The sequence below is a fragment of the Perca fluviatilis genome, chromosome 9 (genome assembly GCF_010015445.1).
Source record: "Perca fluviatilis chromosome 9, GENO_Pfluv_1.0, whole genome shotgun sequence".
NCBI lineage: Eukaryota > Metazoa > Chordata > Actinopteri > Perciformes > Percidae > Perca > Perca fluviatilis.
Genome location: NC_053120.1, coordinates 28,817,715 through 28,834,494, shown reverse-complemented (window position 1 = coordinate 28,834,494; position 16,780 = coordinate 28,817,715). Strand labels below are relative to the sequence as shown.

At 44.6% G+C, this 16,780-nt stretch overlaps 1 protein-coding gene across 4 annotated transcripts in view; it reads right to left on the bottom strand.

Moving 5' to 3' along the window:
- The window catches only part of ralgps2 (Ral GEF with PH domain and SH3 binding motif 2), a 90,113-nt gene that overhangs the window by 30,993 nt on the left and 42,340 nt on the right, over window positions 1-16,780 (bottom strand). For all 4 annotated transcript variants that reach the window (XM_039811389.1, XM_039811390.1, XM_039811391.1 and 1 more), the window contains 4 exons: window positions 10,853-10,936; window positions 6,844-6,933; window positions 6,648-6,740; window positions 4,015-4,141 (listed from right to left, as the gene is read on the bottom strand). In XM_039811389.1, coding sequence (XP_039667323.1) covers window positions 4,015-4,141; window positions 6,648-6,740; window positions 6,844-6,933; window positions 10,853-10,936 — 394 coding nt within the window. The remainder of the gene's footprint in view (window positions 1-4,014; window positions 4,142-6,647; window positions 6,741-6,843; window positions 6,934-10,852; window positions 10,937-16,780) is intronic.

Sequence of the window (16,780 nt, the reverse complement as noted above, 5' to 3'; positions counted from 1 at the left end):
CAGGCAGGCTTGCCGTTAGTCATCTTAAATACTGTGTATCCATGACAGTCCAACAGCCCAGGCCAGACCTGGCTGTACTACCTCCTATATCAGGAATCCATAGGTATATGAACCTCTCAGTTGGATGGTTTTCTGATCTGACACGTTACCCCTGGTACTTATCACCACATTGATTATTTCACACAATGTTGCTGCACCAACAACTACAGCAACAGCATGCTGGAGCAGAAGGGAGTCAAGGGCCTTTGTGCTGCTTTCTGGTCCTATGTACAGTATTTATCCACTGACAAGACACCAAATCGCAACTACAGGATCCCAACACTAAAGAAACACTATTCAGTGAAGTGTAATGGTAACACCCCGGTTTACACGACATATTTCAGCTGCATTCTTTTTTTTTTTACTATTCTGTCCAACAGAACAGATAGAACCACTGCAACTGTGCCAACTGCAATCCAAAGCATCTTTTTAGGCCTTAAATCAATGTTTTATCTCACAAATCTAACTACAAGATTATCTATTGGGCTGTGAGCACTGTCAAAACACTAGAGTGCACAGCAGTACGTCGCTGAACCAAGTCAGTGTGCATGACGACGGAGGACTACAGCTACTGCTGTTGTGCTGCTTTTGCTACGTGGCCGGTGTGGACGTGAAGGTGAAAGCGTAACACGTTGGGCAAACATTTTAAAGTGTGTTCGTTTTGTCACAGTGGAGCCATACATTTCTGTAGGCTCTTTGTCCTTAGCATGATTGGCCAGAGAACAGGGACAAGCTCATCTGAGCATTTAACAGGCTGGCCCTGTGGTGAGCGCAGACAGGCGGGGGCTGTGTCTGCCAAGCCTAATAGCCGGTCATAGTTCACGCACGCACGCACACACACACACACACACACAAACAAATGTAGCACTGTGGAAAAACCAAACCTTGGGGACTACACAGCAGACACACAGGGCTCTTTCTCCAGCCTCGTTATCACCAGATAAGCATCACACCTACAAAGATGCAAAAGGAGTGAAGACAGAAACATGATAGGAAGTTACAAAAGTGGCACAAGTACACCAATACACTTTGTAGAAGTTAACCCTTGTGTGGTGTATTTAGCACTTACAAAAAACATGCATAGTAATTTAAGCCCTCTGCTGTGGGTTGGGACTTTCATTTGAGCTTCAACAGGTTCTTTGTTTAGTGACCAGAGAGGTAATCATCACACATCAGCAGGAACCCCCCAACACACACACACACACACACACACACACACACACACACACACACACACACACACACACACACACACACACACACACACACACACACACACACACACACACACACACACACACACACGCGCTTCCAGTCTGCCGCTCACTCACTCCCACTTTCCCTTCAGAGGGATTTGGTGGATTTATGATGGAGGAGAGCGTTCGAGAACAAGAGAGTGGCGATTTCCCTCCTGTGTGCCAACTTGGCTCAATCCAGCCCCAGAGGGCAGCCAGCTGGTCACACATCACACGGAAACACGCATCACTGACAGGCTCAGACTGGAAGGAAACACCGTCCCACTCAAAAGTACAACAGTTCAACACAAAGACACTCCACCCGAAAAACGACCAACTCGTCACACATCACTGAAACGCTTACCAAACGAAAGTCTTCCTTTCTTACACACACACACACACACACACACACACACAATGAGGACATCCAGCTAAACTGGCAAGTGTGTGTGCCGTTTCACAGCATTAGCTTTGCATTTGTCTCATGGTCTGCTATTGCTTCCAGACTTCGGGTGACGGAGCGCGATGGGGAAAATTGAGTGGTTAAAAGTTCCTTTAACGACAAACAGACCCTTGAGCTCTCTGTTTGGGCTCGTGCACACGTTTGTTTGTAGCAGCAGCTATGATACGAGCCTGACGGTACCAGAAACAACCGTGGCCGTAAAAAAACATCAAAGTCATCATCACGTCAAAACAAGAACAAACATTACAGCAATAAAAACCATACACATATACACACACACACATATCCACTCTTACATCACGAGGAGTATTTTCCTTGCAAAACTCATCGGGGATTCATGTGTGCTGTCATACTGTGGAGCCGTAAGAAAGATATTAGTATTTAAGGAAAGGACGGAGAAATATATCTTCTTTCTACTCGCTGATTTGTGTGTTTGTTCCAGCTACTTCGAGATGTTTCACAACAGAGCAGCAAATTTATGTTAGACATTTCTCTACTCCAAGATACAGAGCAAAATGAAAACCCAGGAAAAAGAATGACAGCGTACAAATTTAGAAGCTACAGGGGTAACAAGCGGCTTATTGAAAGAAGTACTGAGAGGACAGAAAAAAAAGAGGAACAACAGTCAATAAAACGTGAATGTAGGGCTGCTCGATATAAAATATATAAATCACGATTATTTTGGTCAATATTGAAATCACGATAATTTAACACGATTGCTCGTTGACTTCTGGAAAGATGTTGCAATTATTGAACTTAAAAAAACAGTGGAAAAAGTTAAATCAACAGTAAAAAACACATACAGCTGTGAAATTTGCCTTAATACTTTTCCTATTTAAACTTTATTTTTTCATTCAGAACACAAGAGAAAATAAGAGTTTACTTGCAAAACGTAATGAGCTAAATATAATTTTTCTCGATTATTCTGTTTTTGTGATCTCTGGGAGCCGAAATCATAATCGCGATTACATTTTGATTAATTGCACAGCCCTACGACCATGCCTGATGACGGTGGCGCTTAATAATCCATGAGATAACATTTCCAGACACACATGCAGAGGCAGTTTGTTTCCTGATTAGCCTTTGGCCCGTAAATAGCAAATAAAGATAAGAAGCTGAAAGTAAGGCATCTTAGTGCATCCTTCAAAGATCATGTATCGTGTAGGGCTGCAACGATTCTTCGAATAACTCGAATAATTCGATTACAAAAAATCCTCGAAGCAAAATTCTTTGCCTCGAAGCTTCGTTAAATCAATGTAATTAAGGTTGTACGGCTCACTGTGTTTCCGCACGGAGGATTATTACTAGCGCACAAGAGGTTTGCGCTTCTGCGGACACAAGACTGACGACCCAGATTACAAATGAAGGAAGACGAAAATAGCGAGGGTCTAAAAGGGAGAGACAGGCTAGAGAAAACGAAAGAAAGTTTGGGATCATTTTAAGCTGCAAACATGCTGCTACATCACCTCTGTAACAAACCTCCAGTGTACTCATCCATTCCACGGAGCCAACCCGACACGAGGTAGGTAACGTCTGCTGCTCTCGTCCACCGCACTGTTTACACAACTAGCCTGCAGCATGCTATTTTGCTAATAGCGATGTTTTACACAACTAGCCTACAACATGCTACTCTGCTAATAGCGATGTTTTACCAAGCTAAAACGAAAGCTGTCGGTTTGTAGTGTAACTTTTTATTAGTTTGCTTCTAATCTTTGGAAATGTAGCTGCTGCCGGAGACAAACCGCCTCCTCCCCCCAGCATGGCTACTTAATATGCACGTGAATGACGTCATCATGCATTCTTTATTCTTTCTCCTCACCATAGATATATCTATGCTCCTCACGGTGTATTAGGCTTCTGAAAATGTGTCCCCCAGAACAGTGTAGTTGAATAGCCCTGCTGTAAACCCTCTGGTCAGTGAACAGCTCTTTTGCATATCCAGTGCAAAGAGCCAGAGGCAATAAGGGGAATTGGGCCACCAAAAATGTACTATTGTAATGTATTTCTTTTTAAGGGTCTTGGAATTTGGCAATAAAAAAATGTTGCTTTTTCTAAAAAAGGAAACCAGTCTTTTGTATATATACACAAGCGACGGGTTTCCTTTTTTTTTAGTAAACAGCAATAATAAATATTTACTATTGCTGTTTACTAAGTATTTCTTACTAAGTATTTCTTATCCGATTACTCGATTAATCGATGGAATAATCGGTAGAATATTCGATTACTAAAATAATCGATAGCTGCAGCCCTAGTATCGTGTATGTTTGTGTCTGTTACCTAGGTATGGTATACAGGAGACCATGCTCTGGCTGCTTATGAAGTCTCTCAGACGTTTATAGTTGTCTTCTTTGGACATCAGGTAGTCGAGGCGATCAAATGTTGCCTTGTCCTTCCGACTCAGTAACTGTGAGGGAGAGAGGGAACGAAAAAGAGAGAATGAGAGCATTAAATAGAAATAAACGGCTATAATGTTAGCGACACATACATACAGTACAGGATAGGAGAAATACAGTGACACAGTTTAAACAAAACATTTTTTTCTGGGATTTGGGGTGTTATTTTGTGTCTCTAAGATAGCTAGTTTATTTCTATTTAATGCTATCTCGTTCTCAATGGCAAAACACTGCTACAACACACACAAGTTCACCATAATCTACAAAAGAACTACTTACATGTCCCTCGTCTGCAGGTATTCCACGCAAAGTTGGAAGCGTGCCCTTGTTTAGAAGACCTCTTTTTTATTTTATTTAACCTTTATTTATCCAGGTACGTCGATTGAGATACAACTTCTCCTTTGCAACAACGACCTGTCACATTCACACAGTTCCACATTCATACCTGGAAGCTGCCCACTACAACCCCAGTCTGATCTGCTGGCCCGTTCAGTTCTGGAGCGGTTGGAGGTTAAGGGCCTTGCTCAAGGGCACCTCAGTGGTGGTAATGAGGGAGGGACAAAGCGCCGTTCTTTCACTTTCCCCACCCCGATCTGGGGATTGAACCTACGACCTCCCGGTCACAAGCTCGCTTCTCTAACCTTTAGGCCACCACTGTCCCCTCATCTCCCGGCTAATCCTGCCTTGTAACTGACCTGACTAGCTGATGTGACCCTTACCTAGCTACTGCGCAACAAAGATGGTACAGAAGTGTGATGTAATGTGACTATGATGTGCCACTGTTCATCACACCCCCAACCGGCCCGTCGGACACCGCCTACCAAGAGTCTGGGTCTGCCGAGGTTTCTTCCTAAAAGGGAGTTTTTCCTCGCCACTGTCGCAATAGCCACTGCTAATGCTTGCTCTTGAGGGAATTACTGTAATTGTTGGGGTTTTGGAATTTATAGAGTGTGGTCTAGACCTACTCTATCTGTAAAGTGTCTCGAGATAACTCTGTTATGATTTGATACTATAAATAAAATTGAATTGATGTCTCACTCTGTAGCTAAAACGGAGACCTCAACACAAAGGGTGAAAAGAGGAGCTGCAGCAATGTGCAATACAACAAAAACATGGTGTTTTTTTGAAAATTAAACCATGTAAACCTATCCTGGTACAACCTCTAAATACAATTATGAACCAGAAAATGAGCATAATATGGGCGCTTTAAGTCGTCTTTACTCAGCTGCACGTACTAATAACTGAAATCTGACATGCATCAAATGGCTGTAACAACAGTTAACAGGAGCAAAACAGAAAAGAATCAGAAATGGAGCAGAGTAATGCATTTGGAGATTTGACTGATAGAGCGGTCACTGTGTGGCTGATTACTAACTGGCCATCTTGTGACAAAACCAACAAGGGTTTCTTTTCAACATCCACAATTTTCAGTAACCCTTTACACAAAACTAGAAAAGAAAAACTAAGGGCAAGACCCATTACTCTCTAGCCAACGCTAACTCTCTGGTTGCTTGTTTTATTGAACTAGCCACAATGCCAGAGCACAGAAGCATGCAGCTTTCCAGATAGAGACAGGCTGTTTGCAAGCTTGTGTGTGTGTGTGTGTCTGTGTCTGTTTGTCCACTGGTAAGAGAGAGCTGCACTGCAGAGTAGTCAGCTAGTGGACCAAAGCAGCAGCAGCAGCAGCAGCAGCAGCAGCAGCAGCAGCAGCAGCAGCAGCAGCAGCAGCAGCAGCGGTGGTAACTCATCCGACCACAGTGCAGCTGATCTGCTGTCACAGGAAATTTAAAAAAGTTGTGACAATGGCAGAGCGTACTAATGATACGTGCAGAGAACGTGCACGTGTGCGTGTGTGTCCGTCCATCCTTCTGTTTTCTAAGAAGCAGGTGAGCCAGCAACGGCATTTGCTGACTGGCTAAAAGAATCTCCTGTGGTTTTGTGGAGCCGGGTAAAAGAAATTTCCACCATTACATCAGAGCATCATCATGCCATTATGTAAGCTCTACATCCCCAATGAGAACACTGAAACAGATCAGAATCCCTCACACACTTTTAAAATGGATACTGATACATAATATCCTTCATAAAAATGAAAGAAAGAAAATGAATATGAATAATGTGTTTAAAATGTTCCCGCTCTAAATCTGCTGAAATCTGTATGAAGGTGCTGGGTGTGTCAGTAAAGGACGGACTGACCGCACCAAGTTATGACAGAATAGGACACTGCCACCCCCCCGCCCCAAAAAAGGACTCAACCATTCCTTGGTTGAGGTTTATGTTCGTTAAATTATCATTTCATCTCATGGAAAGGGGTGAACTTATAGTTTTCTCAACCGTTTATTTATTTTTCCTGAACTCTTCCATTCTCATCTTGTCATGTAACTTGTGTGCTAGTTTTTATTAGCCTTTGTTTATGTGTCCAGTGTTTTGGTAAAGATCTGCGTGACATCCCCGTTTATTGACAGCACCCTACTTATAAACCAGACTTGCCGTTCAAACTAAGGTAAATATACTCACCGCCCACGTTTTGGTAAGCCTGAAGATGGGGGCACTTTGTAACGCTGACACGACAGCCATGACCGCATGGAGGTTGTTCATGTCACATAGTTTCTATCAAAAAAGTTGAAAGAGGATACATTAAGTTGGATTTACAATGCAAACATTCAGAAAAAGGTCAGAACAACAATGCCATGTTACGCGCGGATGTGTGTACCTTGGCAGTGCGAATGTACAGGCTCAGCACCTCAGCGCGGATCTTCAGCGTCTGCGCATGGAGGATCTCTCGTACCACCCAGAAACTCGTCTAGAAAAGAAAAAAAAAAAAAAATGCACACCAACATAGATTACGGCGCCAAGCAACTCTCACAAACTCCCCCAAAAACAGACCCCAGGATGCTGATGACACAGAAAACTTTATCTTTCATGCGTGACACTCTCCAAAGCGCAATGAGGATTTCAGGTGTGTACAAAGAAAAACAGGGCGTCTTGTTAAACCTCCAGTCTCGGAGTCCAGAGCCAAGGCCTGCAGACAGCCACGGCAACTCTGGGCTCAAAGCAGTACAAAGCCGAGCGGGAGGGCACAGGGCAGACTGCTAACAGGAACGCTCCATTAGAGTCGATTAAGGTTTAGCTCGAGGAAAAAAAACAAGAGTTTCAGAGGAAAATCCGACTGACTCCAACTGATTACACAACAGCTACACACCATAACTCCTAATATGTCAACCGAGAAAGGAGGACGAGTGTGTGTGTGTTCAGAGTACTTGGCCAGGCCGTGAGTGACGTCGGAAATCTGTCTCTTTGGGGAGAACTTTGGTAAGCCAAAGCTCTGATCACACACAACACACAACACACACACACACACACGTCAGTGAATCAATCAGTGTTAAAGCTCTGGGGAGAGGGGGAATGGAAAGAGGAAAAGGAGAAGAGCAAGGGAAGAAAGGAAGTAATGGGAGGGGAGTTAGTTTCAGCGCTGCAGGGCTCTAAGGGCTTTCAAAGCCCCACAGCTGTCTGCACATAGTGTTCTGATAAGAGCGTCCCAGGCAGACTGACCAGCTCTACTTTTTCCTTCTTCTAAAACGCAGACTTTCGGAATTGTTCTCTCTCCACGCCAGTTCTTCTCTCCTGTTAAGACTTCAGTATGCGCTTGATTAATTGACTTTGCCAGCGTGGTCAACATTCCTTTATTCACGCCAAAGGCCGCTAGGTGTGCTCACTGTGCGCGTCTATAAATTAAGTGTGGGTGTGTGTCTGCTTTGCCATGCTTTTCAACATTCTTGATGTCCACTAATTCAATCCTACAGCTGGTTTTGCCTGCTTCACCCCCTCCCCTGGAAACAGCCCCATGACTTGTTTTTGTTTCAGGGAAGAGGTGAGGAGCTCTCTCCCTGTCTTCTCTTATAAACACATGATGCACACACACGCTCAATCTACTCAGGTATTCTATCCCCAGGAAACAGCCACATGGGTTTCATTTTCACCATTTCATGAAGAAGTCTATAAACAAGATGAGGGAGTGATGAGAGTAGACAGAGGATACAGAGATGGTGGCCTTCCTGACTTCCATTGGCTTCTACTTTAATTTGCATCTCCTGCCTTGAGACAGTGACCTCATGTGATCGCTAGATAACAGCAACAAAAAAAACAAAACTTCTCTTTTCCCCTTCAGTTTACAGTAGACAGGAGTTTCCGTTGCCTGTAAAACGTGATTCCAATCTGGGAGCAAGACATGCTGCCGCTTCACATCTAGTTTCCTCAGTGATCTAACTTGATAACTGAGGTCAATCTGGACAAAGCTCGTCTGTCCAATTCGCTAAACCCCCGGCTCATTACGGAGCCGGTGTCCTCCTAAGCCTCGGCCCCTGAAAACTGCACAGCGGTGAGATCACTCAGGATGGCAGTGTTCTACATAAGTGCGTTCACAAGTGTTCATGTGCGACTGAGCGGGGTTTTTTTGGGGATACATGGGTTAGACCTGTCTCAATAAAGCTCATACTATGTCCTGAAGCAAAAGGTTGTGTCTTTTGGGGTGTTTATGAGCGCATCGAGGCCTCCAGATGGAGCTGCGAGGCCTCAGCGCTTCAATAATCATAAATAAGTGGAAGACAGATCCAGCCACAACGCTCATAGCTGGGGATCCACTCATTTAACGGCCTGAGGTTAGGAAGGGAAGGGACGGGGCTGAAGATCTGGCCAAAAATGACGGCGACTACAGCTGACTGACTGATTTGAGGCGATCAGATCTCTAATATGCTTACGCTTGTTCAATGGTAGAAATTAAATTTACAGACCTGTGTTAAGAATAAACGTTTACAATTGCACTTCAGACATGAAGCCGATGCCTATTTGAGAATAAGTCATGTCAATCATTTGCTCTTATCTGACTGCATAATCTAACTATAAATTGAGGGATATCTGTGTGTGCATGTGTGTGTGTCTCCAGCATGCTCAGTACAGCAGCAGGTGCAGGGAGTTGCTGCCTCCCAGATGGGGGCTCATTGATTGCGGTTCACTGGCTCTGCTACGAAGCCCAGGTCTCCTGGGGTTAAAGTCCTGTGTTGTTTGACCCATCCACCACCTCAACCTGCCCCCTTACACGTGGATTTTCGGTCTTTAAAAAGGGTCCCATGGCATTAACATTTCACTTTATGAGGTGACGTAGCGACTTCCCCAGCAGGCTGAGCCAGGCTCCCTGCTCCTCTGTAGATGCTAGATTGGATCCGCTAGACAGGTCGACGTCACGGGACGCGCCTCGTGGCCCACCTTATTTTTGCCTTATTCTGCCTCCGATTGGCTTACCCGGTTATTCTTTTTTTATTATTATTATTGTTATTTTTGGGGCGTTTTAGGCCTTTAATGTGATGGGACAGCTGAAGACATGAAAGGGGAGAAGAGAGGGGGAAGGACATGCAGCAAAGGGCCACAGGTCGGAGTCGAACCCGGACCTGCTGCGTTCGAGGCGTAAACCTCTATATATGGGCACCCGCTCTACCAACTGAACTATCTGGGCGCCCTACCCTGTTATTCTTACCCTAAGCCTAACCAATCCCCACTCATCATGGCTAAACCCAACTACGTCGACACGTCTAGCAGATCTGATGTAGCATTTACCCTGCTCCTCCCACCCGGGCCACATCGCTACCTGGATGTGTGAGGGCCGAATCCCTAGTTGAGCGTCAGCCGCACCTGATTGAACTGCATTTATAGTTAGATGAAGTTGTTGAAGTAATCGGCCGGTCTATCCTTCTGGTGAGAATGTAGTCTATTCCCATTTGGCTATAGTCACCACTGATTCTGTATTACTGCTGTAATGATTTCTGGTTACTTTTTGACTACTGTAAGCAAGTTGCTGATTCGTCTCTGCCCAAAACCCAACAAGACAGATTATTGTGCAGTGATCATAATGGGTTCAGAATTAGTCTCTCCTTGCCTCCAGCTAAATAGACTGGCCAGTTCTCTTTTGCTCCCAGAGCGCAATGCCAACAAAACAAGGACTGAAGGAAGAGGAATATGGCTTCAGCTCATTCTAAGGAGCTTTCTGGGACTCTCTGCCCTCCCAATCCAAGTCCCATTATTTCCTTGGCTCCCAGCAGCTGAAATGTGTGCAGCTAACATCTTGAATCACCGTTTGGGATCTGCTATACGAGGTGAAGTTTCCACAGCAACACATTCTTGTTAGATCATCTCATATTTTTACTGGAGGGCAGTAAAGTGGGTCTTAAAGGAGCCTGGCAATAAGACTGGAAGGGGATTAAAGGGCACGGCTGCCCCTTACATCATTACCCTCAACTTCCTGTTGATGACTTCACAGGGCACTCGGGGAGCACGCCACACACTCCTGCATACATTTGGAAACACATGCTGCAAAAACATGCGGGAGCACATTAATAACTTCATAAATGCCAGAACCAAGAACCAGCTGAGGACAAAATTCACCTAGGGACTATCCATGGTGTGTATGACTAGCAGGGAGGAGACATGGAGATTATTAGGCGCTGCCATGAGAAGCAGGGCTTCAATAATAACCACTTCTTGGAGAGCTAGGGTGAGGATTTAGTGCTTGGAGGATGGAAGCAGAGGACATGATGGAAAGAGTAGCTGTAATCTCCATTCCTAGATGACCACGGCTCATAAATCTTTAACTGGGACTGTTTTTTCCCCCTCTCCTTTTGGGTGAGACCTGAAGTAGAACTGAATGTGACATAACTGTGAATGCATCTCACCTGGTTGAACCTGCGAGTGAAGGCCACAACATTTGGAGCAGAGCTGTGCTTCTCCTTCTTGTTCCAGCCGCAGCTCGACAGCTCCTGAAAACAAACAGACAAACAGTCAGGGAAACTGACATCATGCACTTAGCCAAAGTATTTTTTTTTTTTGTACGTGCGCCAGCATTTTTTAACTGAATGCACTAAACCAGGGGTGTCAAACTCAATTTCACTAATAGCCACACTGGAAATGAGAATCACATCAAGGGCCAGAGATGTAGAGTTTATTCACATGCTTTTATTCAACCGAAAAAGTGTAATATCTTTGACTGTATTACTGCACGTCTCATATGGTCTTCTCACTTACAGTTTGGTCAAAATAAATCCCTAAAAAAGTCAGCAAAGAAGTTTCTTAGTCATCAAGCAAAACAATGATTTCAATTTTAATAGCAGGCTACCACACAGCCGACCCCCAGCAAACTGTGTCACAGCCCGAATATGAAAACTCTCTGCTTCTGGGGGAATCTCTGCATCTCAAAGTCGTCAAATGTGCTTAAATCTGCTTTGAGTGTGGCGTAATTACAGTGTGAAAAACACGTCCCTGTCTTTTTGGTTTGGCGCACAACTAAGCGGGCCAAAATTCATTGTGAACCTAAATTGATATATAGGCCAGATCAAAATTTGCGAGGGGCCGGATTTGGCACCCCGGGGGCCTCGAGTTTGAGACACGTCTACTAAACAGTCCAGTCAGGGGTCACTCAGTGGGAAGGGGAGAGGAGGCAGAGAGCAGGACGTGATAGGAGAGAAGACGAGGGAGGAAGAGAGAGAGGCTGAGGACAAGATAAACCGGCATGTGAAGCTATGCAGGAACACGCTGCGCCTCAGTATGGTTCAACCAAGCTCCTGAATTCAAACTCAAAACTTAAAAATTGTCTCACTGTGGACATTTTGAGTTGCCATAGCAGGAAAACCACATGTCACTAATAACATTAATGGGCACTTCACTCTAACATTAATTAAAGGGTAATTTCGGTTTATTTCAACCTGGACCCTATTTCCCCATGCATTTGTGTCTAATAAACTGATGTGGACAAAAATCTTTGAAATTGGTCCAGTAATGAGCGCTAGCGCTGTAACTGGCCGCCACAAACCTGGCTGCAATGTAATCCTACGGGCCAATTGGGGCGGGCACCCTCGATTTTTGTCCACTGAATGGTGATTGTTTTTGCCAATGGCAGGCTCAGATTGTTATCAAAAGTGTCAACATTATCGAACTTGCCATGTGTCTTCTTGTGTGAAGACAGCGGTGTGGAGTGTGGAACGTGAGTCAGGTGAAAGGCGTCCCGGGAGTACAGAAATTAGAGGCTTGTGTTATCTAAGAGATTTTCAGTGCCGTGGCTCACATCAGTCTATTAGACACAAATGCATGGGGAAATAGGGTCCAGGTTGAAAATGAATGACCCTTGAAAGGGCAGATGTGCATCAGGAGGTAAAGCGGGTCGTTCTTTACCAGTAAGATCCCCGGCTCCAAAGGGTCCTTGAGCAAGACAATGAATCCCGATGGGCCGGCCTGCGCCTTGCATGGTTTCCTGTGCAGGAGGAGGCTCATGCACGCCATGAACACATGGGTTGTGTGATACACATTTCACTTAGCAGCAACGGGCGGTAATGGTGGAGGCAGAATTTCTATGTAAAAAGGTACAAATGCCACAAAAGAGAAGAAGCGACAAACCACAAGCAGATGTAAACTAAACAATGTTGATTTGAAGACTGACGAATTTGTTATTGGGTAGGAGATGCATTCATGAATGTTTGTTAGACCTTAAGGGCAGAACTGAGCACAATGCATTTTGCTGGAGAATGCATATTGGTTAGAATGTAAGCAATGATAACTCGATAGTACACTACTTTTTGTACTTTTAATAATGGTAGCAAATAAAAAAAAAACAGAGACCAAAGTGACGTCTTCCAAATAATTATTTTGTTTGCCAACTGTCAAAAAGCTGAAGCTATTCAATTTACAATCACAAAAAAACAAACAAACAGAAAAGCCGCCATTCCTCCCAATTAAAAAGTCATAATGGTGTTTTTATTTACTTTATTCGGTGATTGAAATTGTTGCGTATTCTTTTTATGTCGATCGTCTTATCAATTAATCATTCCTGCACTTCTGTTAATACCGGTCTTACAAAGTAGCAGCAGCTGTGGAAACAGCAGTGCTGGTTTTGGAACTTAAACACATAAAAATTCCAACAACACACAAACAGTCATTTCTTTCGGAGTACCAGGCTGGACTCCGTTTGGCCTCGGCTGCTGTCCTCAGCGATGAGGTAAAGACGGAGACCACACAGAGAGACACTGCAAGGGGAACCCAGACCCTCCGCTGGCCCCCGAAGGCTGTCCGGAGGCCAGGGACACAGACGTAACCGTAGGAAAAATGTTGTGCGAGCTCTCCTCCTAATCCTTGCCAGCTCAGGCCGACTTGTGCTATATAATATGAACAGCTGAATCAGGCTGCAGCTCCCCTCCTGCGAGACTGAATGTCTGGAAGCAACCACCTCCGCCCAACAGCTCACAACTCCCAGACCTGGGCCGCATCAGGACAGCTCCTTGCAAAGAGAAGGCCGTACTCATTCAAGGCAGCCGGCGGGGGTAAAGAAGCAACATATCAAATACAGATGGTAGAAGCAGACATTCATGCGTGGGCGAGGTGATGCCTCGGGGGCCTATGTTGCCTGAGTCAGGATGAGGATACGAGGAGAGTGGAAAGGAGATGAAGGGATAACAAAAGAAAACATTGTAGAAGACCTAACATCATCTTCCCACAAGGTTTACAAGCCTGTGTGGAGTCGGGCGCATGTTGCCCCTGTCACAGGTAGGTAGACACTAGCCCGTCTCACCGAGGAGAGCTCAAGGTTTATTTAACATGGGTCCTTTTTAAATAAGCGCTTCCCTTCTTCCTGCCATCGTGTCAATCATTCTCCACACAACGTTGGTGATGGTTTCTTAGACAAAGATGTTCCATAGTTGGTGGGAGGTGGGCGAGTTGGTTTGTCTCGCCCGCTCGGAGCGCCACCTGACCACCCAGGTAGGCGCTGCGCCCGAGAAGAGGCACACAGACGGTCCTATGCCACTCCCTCGCTTCTCCAGACCGCAACATTTCCACAACCTACAGTGACCCTTCAATCCTGGACCGCCGGGCCGGTCTTGTAATCTAAAAGGCCTTTTTACGGTTGTGCGCAGGATCCACGCAGAGCTTCCGCCGTAGCCTACGTAAGTGGCCTGATGTTTATACCTGTGCGCTGGTGTGTGCGCTGAGCCGGCGCGCGTGTGTGTGTGTGTGTGTGTGTGTGTGTGTGTGTGTGTGTGTGTGTGTGTGTGTGATAGAGCGAGGGAGAAGTGAGAGAGTGACGGCGATTAGCTTTGGAGAGAGTACCGACTCTAGAGTCATAGTGAGAGAAATAAAGTGTCTCCCCTGTGCTTCCTGACCACGGTGGGAAATCTGGAGCAGGAAAAGTTGACCCTCTCCTTGATTTCATGTTGTTTATGGAGAAGGAGAACCAGGAAACGAGTCAGGGGAAATGCAACGCTACCAAGCCGCGGCCGGGCGACGTGCGTCGTTGCGATGTGTAGTTACATTTTTCGAGAGGTGCGCGTCAGACTACGGCGTAGGGTACGGCGTAGACGCAGAGGGGTCTGTGGGGGTACGCAGTCGATTCTACGCCGAAGCATAAAAAGGCCTTAACCCTCTATCCATCACGCTAAGCTTGAAGTTGAAGTCATTCTCACTCTATTGTTCTTCAGCTGTTGCGTGATAACCGATGCCAGTGCCTCATGTGCGTTTAAAAACAGCAGGGAAGTGATCCGAAGCCTCTCCAGAAACAATCAGGATTTCATTTCCTTTATTTTTTTTCTTCTTTTGCCTTTATGGTCTCATTTCACACTCAGGCAACAAAAATCTGACAACAGTTGAGTCTTTGGAGAAAGGCTTTGACCAGGCCGCTCTGTTAAGGAGAGGGTTTTAAATTCTGCAGTAAAAGGGCGCAGTAAAAAATCCTGCACTGCCAAGCCACAGACAGCCCATCATTTCCACATGCTGGTCTGGCTGAGCAGCATTTTCATTAAAGCACAGTCCTGCAGCGTAGCCAGAAGCTGGCTATATCTACACTGTTTGGGTATGTATAGCTAACATGAGGGCAGTCAAGGAAAACGGACGTCAACTCTGGCTGCACATTTAATTGACCTAGGAGTTGCAATCATCAAACTATTGAGGTAGAAGATTATTCTTATGGATCCAACCTCAGATATTAACAAAGATCAGATTCTCAGCTGAGTGTGAACTACACCAAAACTTTACCTAATCCAAAACATCTCTAATCGTAACCCTAAAATAACCAATTCTTGATTTCCCTAACAATTCAATCAGATTTGTGTTGACTTCCGTTTTACAACCACACTGTGAGGAGTATTACATAAACAATGGTACAGGCTGAATAAGATAACCAGCTGCAGCTAAGCCACAAATTGCAATGACCTCATGTAAGATACCACAGCAATGGCTTTTGTTTTCGTCTTCATTGTAAATGGAAAACTGAAGTGTTGGGATCCCAGGGAATATTAAGGCAAGAGGCCCCCACAGGCCAAGAGATTATAAAGATGAGGAACAGGGTGGAAAAAGAAGGAAGATGTAGGGGGGAGGAAGTGAGATCAAGAGAGATGGTTTGCCGCGAGAAAGGATTGTAGAGATATCCGGGGGATAACAGGAAGGAGTACAACGGAAAATCCGCACAGCTGCGTCTGATGCTGATCTGTACTTCAGCTTGTAGTGAGACAGAGGAACCCTAATAAAACAGATAGTCTGGTTATGCCAAATGTATGGTGCCACTGTTCTACAGATTTTCCCGTAAAGAAAGCGCAGAGGAGCAGAACACAAAACACATGAACAAAAAAAAAAAAAAAAAGGGAAAAGAAGGCCGTTAAATGCATTATTGTCTCAGTTAGACCGTTCAAAACTATAGACCCTGGCAGGGACCCACAAGCCAGCAGCAGCCTCCATTACCTCGCTGTGCACACCATGGAAAGAATGACTTTTACAGGAGATCCTTCAGTACATGTACTCTACGCGATTCATTTCTTATGGTAGTACAGGCCATCTGCCATGGCTAGTTAAACCAGACAACGCATGTTCCTATATGAAGATTTCATAGTGCATTTGCTAAAAATCACCATTACATTCTTAAATATCACGGGAAAAAAAACCTCTTTAGTTGTGTTTACATGGACCCTAATATTCCACTAATCATCTGAATAATGGCCAAATCAGAATAAAAATGCCTCATGTAACAGCCTAAATCGGAAGAGGCTGGCCCGATCACAAGGAATTTCAATCGGGTTAAGAGGGGTGGTGTAAACCTTTGATAACACGTTCAATAGGAAAATATTAGCGCCTAATAACCATGTAAAAAATATATTCTTTCTGCGCCACGTTGGGATAAAATTAGGGGACGTTGCTTCAGGGAGGGACAGAAACATAGCAAAACAAAAACTTTCAATTGTTGATCGTAAACTCTGTAAAAAAAATAAAAATAAAATAAAGACTTCCTGGTCTTTGGCGGAGGAAGGGGCACCTAGTTTACTGTACCAGAGTACCTCCAGGATTCTTCCAAGTTACATTTAAGACTTTTTTTTTTTTTTAATACCACCTAGGATGAAAGTGAATGCCAACTTCACAGCCATATAAATGGAAAATCAGTGTGGATTTTAGGCATGAGAAAATAATTATTTACGGTGTCCTTGATTGCCGAGAAAGGCACCTTTAGATAAAATGTATTATTAATGTCACCTGAATTTAATAAAACATATTATAATACAATCATACTTCGTTCACAATAGCTTTCTAAGGCGTGTGTGTACTCTATTAACATAAGATAATAAAGTATTTGTTGC